At 32.9% G+C, this 20198-nt stretch overlaps 2 protein-coding genes across 2 annotated transcripts; one reads left to right on the top strand and one right to left on the bottom strand.

Annotated features, from left to right (window-relative positions):
* Positions 1-653: 653 nt before the first annotated feature.
* Positions 654-6575, top strand: LOC114379274 (protein PTST homolog 2, chloroplastic-like). Its single transcript, XM_028337910.1, has 8 exons — positions 654-1630; positions 2524-2674; positions 3037-3232; positions 3312-3553; positions 4499-4644; positions 5106-5253; positions 5943-6011; positions 6114-6575. Exons 1-8 carry the CDS (start codon positions 1131-1133, stop codon positions 6210-6212), a joined length of 1551 nt encoding a protein of 516 aa, XP_028193711.1. The 5' UTR covers positions 654-1130; the 3' UTR covers positions 6213-6575.
* Positions 6576-6772: 197 nt separating this feature from the next.
* Positions 6773-13591, bottom strand: LOC114379283 (ultraviolet-B receptor UVR8-like). Its single transcript, XM_028337923.1, is given in 10 exon segments — positions 6773-7380; positions 7461-7556; positions 7997-8083; positions 8171-8302; positions 8415-8582; positions 8690-8848; positions 9129-9284; positions 9761-9977; positions 11806-12066; positions 13208-13591. Coding segments are annotated over 10 exon segments (1770 nt in total). The 5' UTR covers positions 13529-13591; the 3' UTR covers positions 6773-7207.
* Positions 13592-20198: the final 6607 nt, after the last annotated feature.

Genomic DNA, 20198 nt, shown 5'->3' with positions numbered 1-20198 from the left:
TTTTCTAATCCAATCTAGTCGAAATTTGTAGAAGTCAAATTAATTGACTCATTGGATTTGAGGTCACTTTTACACCTCTATGTTATGGTTGGATAAAGTTTATTAAAAAAATTATCCATTTTGATCATTAAATAAAAATTAAGACACATTAAAATGAGTAATTGTTTGGATTTGAGGTCACTTTTACACCTCTATGTTATGGTTGGATAAAGTTTTTTAAAAAGTTTATCCATTTTGATCATTAAATAAAAATTAAGACACATTAAAATGAGTAATTTTAAACAAATTTCAGCCAATCATTAAAAAAAATTGAAATAAAATGTTACATAGTGTTGTTATGTGTTAGCATTTTTTTCTTTGTCTAAAGAAAACCAAGATAAAGTTAAAAAAATCCTAAAAATTAGGAGTGTTTATGAGTTAATTTGATTCGAATTTGAAAATGGTGAATTCAATACCTAAACCCAATCAACTAGTTTGGCTTTAGTCCAACCTAAATAATAAAAAAATCCAAACCAATTTAGTGCATGCTAGAGTGCGTATCATGTTGATACAAATCTATTAATTTCCGAGTTTTAACGCATAAGCTTGTAATAGTTGTTTCTCTTTTCCACATCAAATACAATTGTCTTTGGATGTTGGAAGTGAAACCAAACACTCAATTTGATTTGGATGAATATCCCTAGTAAAAATTGTACATTATTTTTTATAGTCGCATCAAACGTGAGTGCATTCATTCATATGAGGATTATGAGCCCTCGCTTTCTTGGCGTAGTGTCAAGTGTCCATGGTGAGAAATAAAACAAAAGCCAGGAACACGCTATCTCTTTCTCCCCGTGTCTCCTTGTCCCCCTCTTCACAGTGAGCAATTAACAATGTGCGTAATTACAAAGTGTGGATAACATAATTGTGATCATAATAACAAACAATACACTAACAAACAGTAACACCCTTTTCTTTCTAGTTTCTACTCCAAGCATTGTTCGTTGCTTCCTTCGCAGTCTCACTCTTCGTACTACACACCCTTTTCCCCTTTTTTTTGTTTTTTCCATTTCCATTCTTTCTTGCTCGCGCTCATCACTCTTTCTCTGTTTCTCTCTCGCCGAGTAACTGTTCGACGAAATGCCCCAACCATGCACTTCCTCACCGCACCCTCCTACCTTTCGCTGCTCTCGCCCCATTTGACCCCTTCCCTCGCCCCCCCACTCCACTTCCCCGCCTCGACCGGGCGGGTGCGCCGGTTTGCGGTTGAAACCGGTTCGGTTCTCCGTTCTTCTCTCTGGAAGGTGAACCGCTACAAGGGTTTGTGGTTGTCCTGCACCGGGTTCTTGCGGCGGTGCAAGGATTGGGACGGAGAGTTTTCCTCTCTTGAGTCGCAGATTTTGGATTTCATGCAGAATACCGATAAGCCCGAAGTGTTTCCGACCAAGGAAGAGTTGGTTGCTGCAGGGAGGGTGGATTTGGTCAACGCTATTGTCAACGAAGGAGGGTGGCTCGCTTTTGGGTGGGATTTGAATGGTGGGTCCAGCGAAATTCTCGGTTTTGAAGATAATAGTGGCGGTGGAATTGAGGGTAATGGGGCTCAGGCTTCTGGGGTTTCTTCTTCTTCTCCTTCTCAATCAGATAATTCAGTGTGAGAATCTTGTTATATTGACGCACCTCTTCTTGACTTTTGCTTTTTAATACTCTGTTTCCCGCTTTTCCGTGCTTGTGCATGTTTGGAATTTTTCTCTTTTTGGTGGCATGAAGTGTGTGGGGAAGGTTTGAGGGCCACACATGGGCCCATTTTGAGTGTAAGGAAGGTTTGAGGGCCACACATGGGCCCATTTTGTGTGTAGCTTTAATCTTGCTGCAAGATTCTTACAGGGTAGGTTAAATGGAGGAGTGACTTGAGTGTTGTTTGCGACAGAAAGATATAGGGGAGACTTTACTGGATAGTACTATAGTTGTAAGACTTTCAATGGTTGATGGAATTGAATGTTAGGTGATACAAAACCAACAACAGAATAAACTAAATATAGTATACATAAGAATGTTGCATTAAATGAGTTGACATAGATAAGATAGGATAAGGATGCATTTGAGAGAAAGGTCTGGTGGCACTAGAACCTATTACAAGAAAGACGGTAGAAGCTTGCCTTAGGTAGTTTAAGCATGTGTGGAGAATGCATGTGGAATCCCCAGTGCCTAGTGAGGAAAGCAAATCAGACAAAGGGTAGCCCGATTGCTAGTGGTAGAGGGACACCAAATAAAGTTATAGTCAAACCATTATGTGAGATTTAGAGGCCAGCAGTTTCTCTGTAGATATGAGTTATGATAGAATCTGATAGTGTCGATTAATCAATGTGACTGCCCCTCCCAGTGGGAGAAGGCTTGTTTTTGTTGCTTAATCTAGCAAGATGAGCTAATTTATAAGTACCCTCAATTTTTTTTCATGCCGTTGTATTGGTCCTGTAATCAAATGGATGAATTAGATGTAACTTCAAGTGACAAGCAGTATCCTGGGTGTTACTTTCTGGTATGCAGGGGAATTGAAGCTGGAAAATCAGGCATTGAGGGTATATTGAGTCGGTTGGAGAAACAAAGAAATAGATCTTTTGGACTTGACTTAGATAATGTTTCTTTTGAAAATAATGAAGATAAAGATGAATGGGATCCTAGAACCACAACGGATACAGTAAGTAAATATTATCCCCTTCAAATGCTCTGGGTTGTTCTTTAGTTTCCATTACTATTTACATCATATGCCAAAAGTATAAAAAATGAAAAGAAATATATTACCTATGTTGAAGTTCTTGAGCATTTGAATATTGAAAACTTATATTTAACATTCACATTTCCGATGTTACTTCTATTATATATTTCTACCTATCAGTTAAAGCTAATTAAGCTATAGTTTTACTATTCAATGCACATGGCAATGAGCTGTTGCACCCTGAAGCTGAAAGAGAATCAATTTTTGAAATATTACTTTTGATGCCCCGCACTACTCTGTTGAAGTTTTAAAATATTTCTTTTGGTATCTCCTGTGTTCTAAAGATGGCCGCTGGCCTAGAAAATGGTAGCAGAGCATCCTCATCAAGCTCTACTAGCAGTCATCTCAGTGGTTCTCAGATCAAACATGATCCGCACGGATCTCAATTAGGTACTGAAAATTTAAGAAACTCGCTTAAGCCAGAGACGTGGAGGAGTTGGATTATTCAGAGAACTGGTTTTCTGGATACAGATTTTGAAGGTAATCTAGTTTACATTTTAAGGTTTTCTTATTATTGTAGTCAGGATCAACTGATATCTTCATAATTATGACATAACAGATGCTGAAATTGTTCCCAATGAAACTGAGAAAGGAGGCATGAGTGACGCTTCAAGACAACCTGATATCCTCAACAGAAGGGAGTTATCTTCTGAACATATAAACAGAGAAACAGGACTATATTCTCTTGATGGAAATGCAAATCACAGTGACATTAAATCCCGTATCCAGAATCTGGAATCGGAGCTATCTTCTATACTTCACTTGTTGAGGTCTAGCTCGGATAAAATTACAATGCAGATGGTGAGTGCAATTATTTAATAAGCTAATAATAATTAGACTTGTCTGTGAATTACCCCAATGAATAGAAAAAAACAACACAAGATTTACCTGTTTGCCGCCTGAGAGTTGCACTTGCCCATGATCCTATGATCTTCACTCTTCCAAAGAAAGAGAGGGCGGTGGGGGGATTTCATTTACAAATTATTGGAAATGAAAAACAGTAAAGTATACCCAATAATTGATCTTTGCTGCAGTTCTCTATGTTTTTTAAGCCCTAGTGAAGTCTGCATAGCACATTCATAGCATTTTTTTATTCTTTGCGATAAGTTTGGACCTGACTAATTTGTATGAGGATAAATAAGGTAATTTGCTGCCACTTATTTTGGAGGGCAGATGGGGATTTTTGTATGCAACTTGTTTTGGGCTGCGGGAATCATACAAGCCAAGGGAGCCAACAAAGGAAACAAACATGATATGTTTATCAATTTTGTCTTTATAATACCATATATTGAATTATATACTCCCAAGAAATTTAAATGTTACTAAAACACTGCATTAAGTCTATCCAATGTTGTTCATAAAAGAAACTTAGTTGTTACTTCTCTTCTATCCAAAACCTTTCATTTGTTGGGGCATCTCTTTATTTCTCATGTCTTAGTATGGATTTAGATATGCTGTGTGTGACTGTGTGCATTGACTGGTGCTAGCAAGGAGTTTCACAGGCTGTGGGTTGATAAATTGAGAACAATTCAGCATATTTAAGACACTGAACAGTTTTTGTGTGATTTAATTGGTGTAGGAGCAGTTACTAGCTACTACACATTTAGTTTTCTACACTGCGAAGAAACTAGAAGAATGATTCTCTTTCAATAGAATAGTTTTTCATTTACTATAAACGTTAATATAAAGGCCTCTCCTTGGGAACCTAAACTAGTCCTGATTTGCTTCCTGTATATTCTTCAACAGGTCCAGAAGAGCTCTTCTGATGATCTAGCAAAGCTTTCCGATGCTTGGGAATTCCAGGAAAATGAGATCATGAATGCTCAGGACAGATTGCGTTCTATACGGGCTAAGTTGTCAGTGTTAGAAGGAAAGATGGCATTGGCAATAATGTATCCCCCAGGCACCATTCAATTAATGTGTCATATATATATATATATATATATATATATATATATATATATATATTCTTTCTGTCCCTAATTATAAGACTCTTTTCAGAAATTTGTTTGTCTTCTTTTGTATGATCCTTTTCTAGTTTCTAGATGCATTAACTATTTTTTCCCTACATACCCTTACTTAATTATTCTCTGTCCAAACATTAATAAGAAACAATTAAGTGAATAAAGAGATAAGAAAATGATAATTTTAAAATGATAGGACAAACAATTGACATATTTGATGTGATTAAGTAAACTAACTACTTTTTTTAAGGGACGTAAATTAGTTGAAAGGACCTTATAATTAGAGGGATGGAGGGAGTATATATATATATATATATATATATAGATAGATAGATAGATAGATAGATAGATATCCTAAATCTTGACCATATCACATCCTTTTTTCCCAGGGATGCACATAAGGTAGTTGAAGAAAAGCAGAAGAAGATTAATAATGCGCAAAAAGCTTTGCAAATTCTGAAGACTACTTGTGTAGTTTGGCCTAATAGTGCTTCAGAAGTACTTTTAACAGGATCATTTGATGGTTGGTCCACCAAGGTATATTATCTTTCTGATAACTTTTTTATTGTTATAATAGATATTAGAACCTTTATGTTTGTACATTTTTTTATAAGTAAAGAGATTTTTTTAATCATAAAACCTGTTTAATGAATATAACAAAAAAAACAGTTTTAGTGCTTTTCTCTTAAGCTAGAAAGAGTAGATTCTGATATAAAAAAAGGTATTAAAAAATTACATCATGAAAGTGCATTTTTAAAATGCTTTTCCAAACTCAACCATAATGCATTCCGATGTGTCATTTGTGTAAGTAGATGTACTAAAACAATTCATAATGAATATCATTTGTGTAAATAGATGTACTAAAACTTTTCACGGTTCTCACCTTGCGTTGCATGGGTCGTGTTCAAGGATACACCACTTAGGATTTGTGCATATAATATGGGTTAAAGATTCATAACCACTATTTTTTACCTGATAGTGTGCCTGTGTTATCTGTCTAGGATTCATGGGTCAATTTTAGGCAGTTGAATGATAAAATTAAACTGCTTTCCATTTTGCCATTGTATTTTGCAAAATCAATTCTGATTTGGAATATGATCGAATGCATACTGTACATAGCATAACTTTTTTTTTTGTATAGATTCCCCTAATGCTTTTCAGATTACTTCTTTTGAGCACATTAGACGTAAATACATAAATATTAACTGATTGTAAGTATATTGCAGAGAAAAATGGAGAGGTTAAGTAGTGGTATATTTTCTTTGAACTTGCAGCTGTATCCTGGAAGATATGAGGTTAGTTGAATTTAATCAACTAATGATTTCTTAAACCTGTTGACATTGTGCTCAATAAGATACACATAGCAGGCATTTTAATTATTTGTTTTTCTGTTGCAGATGAAGTTCATTGTAGATGGAGAATGGAAAATTGATCCATTGCGCCCTGTTGTTACCAGCAATGGCTATGAGAATAATCTTCTCATCATTTATGATTGATGTAAAAGAGAGTAAGCATGAGATAATGTCTGTAGAACACAGAAGAGGATGACATGCTCTAGGTTAGTCAGCCATTTTTTTTTCCATTTTTTCACCGGTGTACAAAATTTTCAGTGAGCAGTTCATTGATTCTTTTACTTGGTCCTTGTACCACTTCTAGATGTAGATATCTTGATTAATGTCGAACGAATCCCATTCAATCATTTTTAGCATGATCATGTAATTGTGTAAGTGGTGCCTCACCGTATCAAATGATGAGTAAATGTTGGTAATAAGGTTGCATAACCACGTATTCACTGTTTTGATTGTTGTTCTTGGCATACTTTCTGATCTACTGTATAAGGTGAGAAATGGTTCAGTTTAGCATATTTTTACAGTTCTAGAAATTAATGCTTTTGAGATCTAGCTTGATATTTTTCTTTTCTTTATGCTTTTTCAATTGATAAGCCGCGAAGGTGGAAGAAACCGTATTTGACATTCCAAATTTCCAGTCAATTCGAATATAATAAGAAACCGAAATAATTCCTTTCACTTTCTGTTGGGAGAATAACAGTATTAAATGGACTAAAAATTTGACTCTTATAGTTACAAGGAAAAAAATGGACTAAAAATTTGAATCTTATAGTTGCAAGGAAAATAATATATGACGAACAGTTACCCACTTATACTGGGAATGTCATTGCCATGTTCTAGCATAGTCCATAAATTGGAAAGAGATGAATAGCTATCTATTTTTTTTTTTTTTTTTTGTATGGTTGGGAAGAGGATCATACATATTCACCTCCTTTCATAGTTCTCAAATTTGTGAGAGGCCTATGGAGCCTGTGGCTTTCCAGCACAATGCAGCCTCCAAAATAATATTTGAGAAGCAGAAGACTTTCTTGGCATGTATCAGTCTATATACTGCCACTGGAAGTTCAGAACCAGAACCAAGCTGATGGCAACTTCTTTTGACATGCATATCAAATTAGCATTTAATCAAGTTTGAGTAGACTCTAGGGCATGGTTACAGCAAACGTGAACCCACTTCCACAGAAAACTCTAATTGATGCAGCTTCATTCAGATCATAATCGAGACTTACTGTAACAGGACTGGTTTGGTCGCGAGTATCCCCTAAACCAAGTTGACCATGCTCACCCCAACCCCATGTCTTTATTTCTCCATGCTCTGAAAATAGGAAGGAAATAAGTCAGCACTTTTATGTGATTCTAAACTTGCTTAAGAACAAAAGGAAGACTACAACTTGCCTGTGACAATGACAGAATGCTCAGCTCCGGCAGCAATATCAGTAATCTTCGTCCCATCAAGGCCAGGGACTTTCTCCAAATTGAATTCTCTTAAATCTACTATATATTAACAAGGTATAATATAAATGTGAGTAATGCTATTTAAACATTTTCCATGATACAAAAAAACGCATTTTTCTAAACCCATTAAATTACCTATGAATTTATGCAGTGGTCATAATACTAATTTTTCACAGAGGTGCGCAACCTACAATAGTTCTACACATTGGATGCCTCTTTTGGTCTCCGAATCCATTGAGAACTTTCCAAAAGATACACTCAGTTTACAAGACTTTATTTGCATTTAACTATTGGCGAAGGTTATGTATGATGATGACAACGAATGGACAGTTTAAATCTAGTAATACTGAACTCAATGGCAATAAGGGCATTCTCAACGAATGGATAGTTTAAATCTAGTTTAAATTCATGTACTTTGAAGAACAAGTACATAAATTATGATGTCTTTATGGTTCAAAGTTATTCAAATGCATTACCAGGAAAATGCTTAGCAGGGCCTATATTCTGAAGATCACTAAGCACTCCAAGGTGGTTTCCACCTAGCATATAAACCTCCCCTTCACCTATCCAAAAAATGAGCTTGTTAAATAGGGAGATGGCAGAAGTAAGGAAATCATAAAACTTGTTGGGTATGTAGTGTCAATAAATACCACTCATAGCTAAAGCATGGTTCCATCCCAGAGCAACTTTGGTAAAATTCAATGAAGAGTTTAAGCACTGAGGAACATGAGCATCTTCAAAGCCCTTGAAGCCTCTTCCCCATGTGTAAACATGTCCATCAACTAAAGATAATAGAACTAGTTAGAGAAGAATATGATGGCACTTTCAGGCTAACTATTTTTACTGAAAAACAGAAACCACACATATCTTGTAAGGGGAAAGTGGTGGATTTACCAGATACTGCAGCACTATGGTCACCATTGGCAGCAGTTCCAACGATTTCAACACCTTCAAAGCCACTAACAACTTTAGGAACATTAACAGATTTGACCCTATCGTTGCTGACACCCAGTTGACCACGCTTCCCAGAGCCAAATCCATAAACTTGATTTCCTGAGCAATCTGCATCACAATGAACGACCTTTGTCAATTAAAGGAGCAAAATTAAAGTACTAAAAAAGTGAGAGATACACACATATTCTATGAAACAATCAGAACCAATCCAATACCTTTTAACAAGACAAGGGAATGGCGCATTCCACATGCCACCTGTGCCACATGCAGATCAACAAAGCATGACACTTTGACAGGAGAGCAGTGTGAGGCATTATCCCCATGCCCCAGTTGACCAAAGGAGCCATCCCCACAAGTGAACACAAACCCAGTATCTGAAAACCAACCAAAGAACTAATCAAAAGACAAAACTAATTACTTTCAACTTAGAACAAACCTCAACTACATTACAATGAATGTTTGATTTGCAGTTGAAAACGCTGCGATGCACGTTTCAAGATAAATCCAACAGTTAAAAACAAAATGAACGCAAAAGCAAGGGTCATGATCCGTTAGCAAAATTAGTTTTGCCTCAAACATAATTTTGCAACGGATTCCCAAACATGTTCATACACTTCATAAAAACAGGGGAGACAGAGATAGAAGAGTGCAAACCTGAAACAAAACCAGAGTGGCTCCACCCAGCAGAGACATGGGTTATGAAATAGCCATCCAATGATGTTACAGCCTTTGGATACAAAGTGTTACTCACAACCTCCCCATGGCCCAGTTGGCCAGAATTGCCCCTACCCCATGATAGTGCCTTTCCAGCTACAATTTATCATTATGTTAAAACAAGATAAAATAATCTTTGCAGTGACAGCATAAATTTATATTATCATCCAATCACAAACCACCATGTAATGAAAGTTTGTTAAATTTTTCAATAACTATTAACATGTTTGGGGTGGCAGAGAGGCGAGCCAAAATCAATTTTAATTTCACAGGGAATATGAAGCAACACGTTGCTTTTGAAAAATCATGGTGACACCGTGGTTTTGATTTTTGAGGTAGTCACCGTGATTTTCCAAGATATCCAAACATGCTATACGTTAAAAGACGTCGGACCAAGGATGATTTCTTATTGGTTTATTGGTTGAGAATGTAAAAGTGAGATTGTCTTACCATTAAGCTCTAAAATAATACTAGGACCAGAATAAATTGCAAATCAAGACAAAAAGAGGAGAAAAAAAAAGATGTTGTGTATTAGTGAATTTTGGAGTGAGAAAGAAAGATGGAGTTGATACCAGAGGTTAAGGCTATGACATGAGCACCGCCACAGGCAAGGGAAGAGATGGAGGAGAGAGAGAATTGGTGAAGGAGTTGAGGGAAGTGCTCATCCTGAAGAATCTTTGTTCCTAACTGTCCCTCGGTTCCAGCACCCCAACTCCACACTCGTTGTTCTGATTCGTCCCTGTCATCTTCGTTCTCTGTCTTGTTCGGTTCTTCCATCACCGTTTTGAGCTTCAGTTACTTTATATGTCTGTCGAGTGTCGACAATGTTAACTGTTATCCCACGAAACAGACTCTTGTTTTTGCCTTTTCCAGTTATAATATGATAAGTTGTGTGGTTGTTTAATAGTGAACGATTACTTTTTGGAGAGAGGAGAGTTTAATAATTAATTTTTTATACTTTTCATCAATCACAATTATGACAATTAATAATAGTATAATTTTTTTATATTGTTAATAATTTAAAAATAATTAACTTTTTCTGGCTTTTTAAAAAAATACAAGCCTTCTAATAGAAAGGTGTATTCGAATAAGTTCAATATTCAGAAAAAAAAAATGAATAAGTTCAAAAATAAAATAATATTAAATCTTCAAATTTTAACAAACTCTTAAAGCATATCTGATGTTTGATGCACACGGGCTAACAAACCAAATTATTATAAGATATGATAGAAATTACGTTTAAATATCAAAATTATTGTTTTGTTAAAATTTCATAATTTTCTACAATTATAGGTGCAAATATCCAATTAAAAGAAACTAGTACAGGAATCTAATTAAAAATCCAGGAACCTGCAGGCTAATTTATCCTAAATTCAAATAATGAGTTAAAATAGCATTATCAGTAAGTTCAAACAACCTATGTTCAAATCTTAATCAAATTAAAAATTTAATACGTAAACTTAGATAATTTAATAAATGTGTTAATTTTAAATTGTAATATATAAAAAAATTATTTCACAAATCGAATAAATCTAATTCAGTTTGTTGAGCATGATATGGAAATTATTGTAAATCCTTTGATATTTGTATTTGATTCCTTCAAATAAAATAAAAAAACACTTCATAAAATTTAGGCACACTCTGAACAAAAAAATTTCTGCTTCTCAATTTATAATATAAAAAATTATACAAATATAGAAATGAAGAAAAATGTGTTGAAGTTTTGCAATGGACGCAGCAACCAAACCGTTCAATTAAATTGTTGGCAAATCATAACACCACTGGAAAGTTTAGTAGAGTTTAAAACAGGAAAAAGTCTAATCCATACACATTCAGTGTCGTTGATCATGTTCATTTGTTTTATAGTTGTAATAAAAAAAATAGTATATTTTAATTGATTTCAATCATAAATATTAAACCACGTATATAATAAAAGATTGAATTCTTAGTTCAAAGCACGGACCTTCAAACTCGTAATCAATGTCTGAGTTGGTCACGAACCAATGACTTCAAAATTGCAATGAGGCAAGCAAAACCAAGGAGTCAAATGAATCGAGGAAAAATAAAAACCAAACCTATAAAACAGTCTTCAAAACTATATAAATGGAGCATTTCAGTTTTTGATATTTTAAGAACCCTCTATCATTTGCTAACTTTAAATTTTGCTCTTCTTTTTACAGCCATTTTACATCAAGTTTATATCAAAAGAATAAAATGAATGCCGTTTTATAAAATCGGAGACTAACAATGAGTTTTAAAGATCTGACTATCTGAGCAACCAAAATATTCGACATACACACTCTTAACAACTAATTTATGAGTATACTCAAAATAAAAAGGCTTTCTGAAGTGAACAATCATGGGAGAACATCTTAAACTTTCAATCATAGGAGAACATCTTACACTTTCAAACCCAAAGAATTGACGAGACAATACAATGTAAAACCAACAACTATTTACATTACATTTACGATCTAGGCATTAAACATCACAACCAATTCCGTAAGTTACTTCCTAGTATCTCATTGAGCACATACTTAACAAAAGGAAAAAAAAGAACTACAAAGATCTAAATGCCAAATTCAAATCATTGTACATAATAAGATTGCCCTCTAACAATACCAGATTTTCATAGTTAGAGGATATCATCGTAAGCAACAATTTCTCTCCCCTTGAAAGGCACTTCTAAAACCGAGCTACCTGAGCTATCCTCACTACGTTTGGTGTTCCCTATGGCTGAAGAGAGTCTATTACCTCTTCCATGCTTGCTCAAGGGTACCTCAGCACGCACAAGTTTTGACATAGAGCTTTTGTCCCTGCTATTACCAACTCCTTCCCTCCACATGGCTAGAGGGTCCGTTGCCCACAACACCCGAACCTGTTAAACACAACAAACAATCTCTTTCAAATTTCCCTTATAAATCTATTTACTATATATTAAAACAATGATCCGAAAATGTTCCTCGTGGCTCTTGTTTCCCGCGCATTTCTCCTCACCCCAGTAGGAATTCATGTAACCATTATGTGTGTTTTTAACACATGTTAGTTCCTCGTTACTCCTGTTTCTCACGCATTTCTCCTCACCCCGGAAGGAACTCATGTAACAATTATGTACATATTTGGATATCAGTTGGAGGACCTCAAAAATTCATTTACTTCTAAAGCAAGAAATACTTCTTTTTCTTCATTTTTGTGCTTTGGAATCTGGGAATGTACGTTGGAATTCTCAAAAACATGTTTTCAACTTTTGTCCAAAGATAACTTATATTGTTGAGAAACTATGAAAATAATTTTGGTTCAAAATTTTGGTTCCAAATAGCTTTTGCCTTAAGTGTAAAGGTAACTCACTTCACTACCAAATCTATTTATCCATTTACTATATATTAAAACAATAATCATCTTGATTGAACACGTTAGTTCCTCATTACTCCTGATTCCCGCGCATCAGGAACTCATGTAACAATTCATGTGCATGTTTGAACATCAGTTGGAGGACTTAAAAAATTATTTAACTCCTAAAGCAACAGATTCTTCCTTTTACATCATGTTTCTAGAATTTGGGAATATACAATGAAATTCCCAAAAACACGATTTAAACTTTTTATCCAAAAATAACCTACATTGTTGAGAAACACTGAAATTAATTTTTGGTTCAAAATTGATTTTGAATCAAAACAGTTTCAAATAGCTTAAAAAGGTAACTCCACCACCAAATCAATTTTAAGTAAATACGTTCATCCAAACACAAAGGTTAAAATTTTACCAAAATTCTAAACAATTGGGTAGAAAATTTGTCAAATTTGTTAAATTTCAGGACTTATCATTGTTACTTCAAATTCAAAGGTTCCAAATTTTATCTAGTTCCAAACAACTAAGCTGAAAATCTGTCAATTGCGTTCAGCTTCAAACCTCACCGTTGTAGTATTCAAAACATTAGTAAAAATTCTAAACGTTCAATGTTCATTATAAAAAAGAAAGTTCCGAAACCCTAAGTGAGAGAAAGGGGGAAAAAGAAGCACCTTTTTGGAGTTAACGGTGATTCCGAAGGAGGGGTCGAGGTCGGCGGCGATAGAAGCGTCGGCGGAGTCCTTCGTCCGGTAGGTGATGTAGCCGACGGCGTCGCGGTCGATGCGGATGCGGGAGATAGCCCCGTAGATCTCGAATCGGGACTTGAGATCGAGGACGGAGCAGTCCTGGGGTAGGCCCATCACGACCACCGCGCACGGCGGCGCCGGCCTCGTCGTGGGCCTCTCCTCCTCCGTGGTCTCCGGCAAGGGGCGCCGGCGCTTGGCGGCGTCGTGGCGGGAAAAGTAGGGTTGCCTGTCTCTCTTGCGACTCATTGTTGTGTTGTGAGGGAATATGTTACTGTGCAATCTTAATTCGATTTTACTAAGGTTTTGTCGAGTGTCAGTCTAAATATATCTTTATCAAAAATAAAAATAAAAAGTATATATATATATATATATATATATATATATATATATATATATATATATATATATATATATATATATATATATATATATATATATATATATATATGCAACAAAATTGTTTAGTTAAATTGATGTGGACCTGATTCTTTCCATTTATTCTTCCAGTAGATAAAATTCGTTGCCTTTCAGTATTGATAAGAAAAACAAATCAACTGTATTAATGTTATAACGAGTTTAATTTCTATATCATTGTAAAATAATTTACACTGTTAACCAAAATCATGATAGATACTATAAGATAAATGTTTATTTTTAAGGTGAATCATATTTTAGCTTTATAATGTGTAAGATAAATGTTTATTTTAGTAACTAAAATTTATAATTAATGAATTTTTTTAATATATAAATTATATTATAACTAAAATTCATAATAAATAAATATTTTTAGTATATAAATTATATTTTGGATTTATGATAAACTTTTTTACTGTGATATAAGATTGTTTTTTATTATTGAACTTTTAAAAAAATATTAAAAATCAATTTAGAAAATATAAAAACAATAAACTAAAAGAGATAAAAAAAAATGTTTTTTGTGAGTAAAGGGCCTAAGCCCAAAGGAAAAAAAAAACTAGAAGCTCCTAGGAAAATAAGTACAAACAGCATCAGCCAACAAGTTCAACCAAAAGAAATCAGGAGGAAAATAAAAATTCCTTATCTAATTGTATTCTTTATTTATCCATTGGGCCATTCTGATGGTTCCTTGCTCCTAGTTTTGGTGTAGCAGCTATATTTAGATTCATTATCTTTTTCCAAAGGTTTCATAATTGGACATTAAAACCTATTTCATATTATGGGAGTTGCTGGTGTATTGGGTGCTCACTACGATTGTAGAAAATATTTTATTTGAAGATGGTGATGGCACAAATATATTTCGTGCTTTTAATCCAACTCAAGCTGAAGAAATTTATTCAATGGTTACTGCTAATCCTTTTGGTCCCAAATCTTTGTGGTTGCTTTTTCCAATTAATGTTAGTTACATTTCTTTATGTTATTTATACTAGAAACTAGTTTATGAATGAGTGATATTGGAAAAGTCGGTTTAACCCTAATGACTTCGTTTCTCAATAAATTTGTGCAACTAAAAGATCCTGAATTTGAGAGTTTCTACAATTAAGCTTTACCCAGTAGATCTGCGACCTGCTTTGTTTCCCTCAAATCATAACATACATCCACCTATCTGTATTATACATAATTGTGTGTATGCAAAATAATAATATATTATATTATTTATATGAATAGCTTAATTTTTTGGAATTGAGTTAAAATCTTGGATATACAAGTTTATATTTGAAGGACTAACTTTACATGTATAGTTAGTAAATTTCAAACTGAAAATGCCCAAACAATACAAAGTACTAAGTTTATGAATCCACGTCCTGCTATTTGGTTGATTATCTTTTGTGTTTAAAAATGTATAAAGTTGTCACAAGGTTCCATCTAAGTGGAATAAAGCTCTTGTTTCTAACACTTCTTTTTATGTTCAGTGTTTAATGTTTTCTCCTATGATTGACCGTTGACACCCTTCATAGAAAGAGGATTTGTCCTATACTTGATAGAATTCAATCAGAATTTATGATGATTCAATATTCAAGGATAATTGTGAAATAAATTCTCAAGACTAGTAAAAAAAGAGTAGTAAAAAAATTATGCAAATTTTTGGGCTATTGTATCCTGCACTTCTGTTATTATATTCTGCACCTCCCATTACATTACAAAAAGTCCATTTTGCCTGATACAATAGTGGGAGTGATGGATACCAACACCAAATTTTTGTCATGTGATTCATTGGACTCCTTTTCAACCCAATTCAATTAAAATCCAAATACAAGAGTCATTAGCAAGGGAGTTGCTATTCTCACCCCAAGGTTTTACAAAAAATAGTAAAAGGATAAAATTATCCCTCCTCCGTTCCCTTTCTCTCCTCCCTCACATTTGGCTTTCCATTTCAACAGAATCATAATTCTATTGTATTGGAGACAGAAGGGAATCACCATCTGATTTGTAGACACTGACAAAAATAAAACCCCATATACATAAATATGTTTTTGTTGTATAAAATATACAACAAAAATGTATTTTCATTATAATATATGAGGTGAAAAGCAAATCAAAACAGTAATACATCTTTGAAACAACAAAAACCTATTTCTTTTTTTTTTTCGCACACCATATACTACAGTGGAATGTATATTTTATATAACAGAAATATATTTTCATTGAAAATGCATTTTGGGGAAAAAGTTTAAAACACATGAATAGCAAAACATCGGTGGCAATTGCAATTCCCCATTAGCAGAATTGAGGTGAGCCCAGGTTCATAATCAACCCAAACAAATTGACCAAAAATGCGAACATAACGTGAATACAAGTCTACATGCAAGGTAGATATATCGTTCAAGCACAACAGGAGTGCATCAACTGACTTATCCATAGAAAGAGTAAGTGTATCTTTGGTTTAAAGTTTGTGAACTTAAGTTTAAATTAAAAGTATGTTTGAAACTTAAGTTTTGATAAAAAAAAAAAAAAAGAGTTTATACAACCAGATTTGTGTTTGGATACTTTTACGTTCAAAAGTATGTTTTGTGAAATGAAACTTGTTTGGTAATAATAATGAAAAGTACTTTTAGATGTATAATTACTGAAAAGGGTATGAAATTCATTAATGTCTTATTATTAAATATGAAGTAGTAATATATTGTTAAAAACATTAAATAAATCAGAAAAAATTAGAAAAGTACAATATTAAATAATTTTATGAATAAATAATATAATTCAAACAACATTAATATTCAAATTAAAATAATTATGTCTTAAATGGTCAATTGCAGAATTCCTTCTAATAAAGTTATGTATAACCATTGTGCAGAACTCCTTCAAGCATGCTTTGATAAACAACTCAGTTGTGCTTGAATTTCATGTTGTTTTGTTGTTGGTCATTATTTCTTAATGGTGATGATGACAATATAAATAGCACCAGTTAACATTCTCTTCAACTTAAATAAGATAACATTTCAATAAGCATTATAAAATACAATTTTTACATCACAAAATTATAGTGATACAAATATAACTTCTGGACAAAACATTTCATAAGATATGACATTGGAAGAATACGTGTCCATCAATGATAATGTCAACAATCCAAGACATTAAAGTTCATGACAACTTTACTCATGGAAAGCAAATAAGCCAAAACCAAATTAACAAATAAAAGTGTAAAATAAAATAATTGATAATATCTTTTTTCAATAAATCAAAATCAGTAAAAAATTGTAAAAATTAGAGTATTAATATTTTTTCATACCAAAAAATCAAAAAGATCCCAAGGAAAAACAAATTTGAAACAGAATATGAATGAATGTGAAATGACAACAAGAGAACTACAATCTAAGATATGAAAGAGGACCAGGATTTGGAAAGATGAGAGAGTACCACAAATAGATTGAAGACTTGTAAGTAGGTGGATTTAAATGTAAAGAATGGTGATTAATATTAATATTCTTCATAATTCCCACTCAAAATTGTACCTTCAAATTAAATTTTACAAGTAAAAAAAAGAAATGTGTGTTGATGTTGTGCGTGCAAAGGGGGACAAGTGAGGGTAAAAATTACAGATATTATCATAATACAAGATCAACGGAAATGAAACTTTGAAAAGCATGTCCTCTATTGCTTTTGAAATAAACGTGTGTTTATGGGTAAAAAAAATTACATTTTTTAGTTACCAAACATTTACCCAAACTGAGTTTGGAGTTCCTACCGTACGTTTGATCCCCTTCCTCGGAAAATTAAACATGTTCTAAGTTGTGAAATCATTAACACACTTTTATTAGTTTTTTTATATATATTTTTATTATACTGATAGTAAAATCAAAGACTTTAAGTATATCTTATAAATGTTTTTAATTACTTAAGAACTAAATATTATATGACTTTTTTTTTTGGTTTTTACATGATAAATGTTTTTTTTTTATTTCTTTGATGCGTGGGTTAGAGAAATGATACCAAAATCAAAGCAAAAGTTAAATATTTTATTATTTAATTAAGGAAAAATAAAAAGTAAAAATAAATTGTTTAAGGATATTATATTAAAAATAAAGACAATTCAATATTAAAAATTAAGGAAAATAAAATAAAATATAAATTTTATTATATTAAAAATATGAATATTTATTATATTTCTAAAATTATTAAAATATTTAGTAAAATCTATTAAATACTCTTTAACCTATGTCATCAAAGCACTAATTAACAAGACTACGAAATAAAATAAAGATTCACGTTTTATGCGAGACTCAATAAAATAAAATATCATGTTAATAAACTTTACAAGTTAATACAATAAAGCAACTATTACTTACTATCTTTGTCAAAACAAAAATCTTTGTGAAATAAAGTTCACTTTGAAAGTATTTGCACCTTTACTATTATTTGTCAAACAATATTTATTTGTTGCAAACATTGTCATTAAGGAACCAACATATCATGTGATAACCGTTTATAGTGGGTTCATTTCATTCATTCAAACGCCCTGCAATTCCATTTGTATCCCGGTTTTCTTTCAATGCTTTTTACTACAAACCATATTATTTAAACATCAACTCTAGAGATACGTATTATTTAAAAAGAACTCTCAATTTTTAATTATTTAAAATGATTAAGCTTAGCAAAACCATTTTTTAGAAAAATATTTTTATCCTTTCTTTGCTTGGTTATAATTTTTTTTTCTTCAAACCAAATACTAGTATTTTATTTAGCTTTCCCTTAAGAAAATATGAATGATCATTGTAACAACCTCAAATGTCATTGTATGAAACACTAAGTCTCTAATGTAGAAAGATTCATTTTTAGTCCCTTTAAAACTCTTAAATCAATTTAATTAATGAAAATACATGTAACTTTTTATTTCATAAATACAAATGTGTCCTATAAATTTTATCCATAAAAGGTTCTCGAGTCTTAAAACATAAAGGTATATATTTTCCAAGACACTATATCATCAAACATCATGAGCAAATCTCCAAATAAAACTCAAGGGTTCAATTCAGGAAATAAATACAACATAAATCGATGAAGATATACAAATCTTAAGTTGATTCCCACCAAGACAACATAAATAAATGACAAAGAGTCGAATATTGTCCCTAAGTTCACCACCAAATCCACATCAATCACAAGTGACATACTCTTCAAAAGTTACATCATAATCTACTCTCGTATTAAATGACACCATCATCACAGTTCAACAAAAAATGCAACGGTAAGCTCATTTTAAAAGAAAACAACATATAAAAAAAAATATAAGATCAATATGTTAAAAGAGATATAGAAATCCCCCATTTTCCAATTGTCGTGTACCAATACAATTCCTCAAGTAACACATCATTCTCAAGTCACAATTATCAATGCACATGTTTAACTGTCATGTTATATCATGTTGACTATTTACTCAGAAGATTTCACCTTTTGAGCGATTAATCCAAGAGTCGCACTCTATGATCTAACCATTCGGGAATACTTGAATTAACCTTGTGGAAGAAGTGTGATTTTATAAAAAATGGATGAGCATGAGTAGTGGCTTACCTGGATAAGACTAGTAAAGACCTTAACCTATCTAGGGATTTACCTATGCATCCATTCTATATGTCCATTTGACGTCAGTTACTATGATAACTTCCAACACTAGGTTGAGGGTCTTCTTAGCACCCCCAACTTTCGTACCTACTCACATTTCATGTTATTCATCAATACATGTATGTTATGATCATTCAAATCAATATCATATGTTATCACAAATTCATTCACCAATCCCAACATCATAAGAGGTTGTAACATCATAGACTCACCATTCATATGTTCATCACATGAACCCACCTATAATTCAATAAGCATAGCAATACATTGCAACACCTTGAATTATTGTAAACAATTCACTAAAAACTCATATGAACGTGAATCTCACGATCTCAACATAAAGTCAACTCTAAATAATAAAATAATATCATCGTAACCACATCTCATATCATCATAAATTTATTAAGATCTCAAATATTTCATTTATGTAAGGAAAACAATCATTTATCACATCCACATCAAAACTAGTCATTGGACCAAAAATTGAGCACTAGACTCAAAACAAATCATAGAACTCAAAATGGTTCACCAGACACAAAATGGTCACTAGACTCAAAACTGATCATCACACTTAAAATGGTCACTGGACTCAAAATTAATCATTGGATTCAAAATTGATCATCGAACTCATAATGGTCACTAAACTCAAAACTTATCATTGGACTCAAAATGGTACCTAGATGTTGAACGTGAAAATGGTCACTAGACGCTAAACACAAAAATGGTCATTGGAAGCGACATTGAACACGAATTCTGCAGAATTTCAAATTTTCTGCAGAATTGCCTCTCATGGCTTCCAAGTCATCTCAAAATAAACTCAAACTCTCTCCCATCAATTCCAAATACATAAACAACATTAAAACACTTCACAAATATG

The sequence above is a fragment of the Glycine soja genome, chromosome 2 (genome assembly GCF_004193775.1).
Source record: "Glycine soja cultivar W05 chromosome 2, ASM419377v2, whole genome shotgun sequence".
Lineage (NCBI taxonomy): Eukaryota > Viridiplantae > Streptophyta > Magnoliopsida > Fabales > Fabaceae > Glycine > Glycine soja.
This window is presented reverse-complemented; position numbering and strand designations above follow the sequence as displayed.

Coding starts and splice junctions, on each gene's coding strand:
- LOC114379274 (XM_028337910.1), top strand. CDS start 1,131: ATGCACTTCCTCACCGCACCCTCCTACCTTTCGCTGCTCTCGCCCCAT. Junction 1,631..2,523: donor TCTCAATCAGATAATTCAGT/GTGAGAATCTTG, acceptor TCTGGTATGCAG/GGGAATTGAAGCTGGAAAAT. Junction 2,675..3,036: donor CTAGAACCACAACGGATACA/GTAAGTAAATAT, acceptor TGTGTTCTAAAG/ATGGCCGCTGGCCTAGAAAA.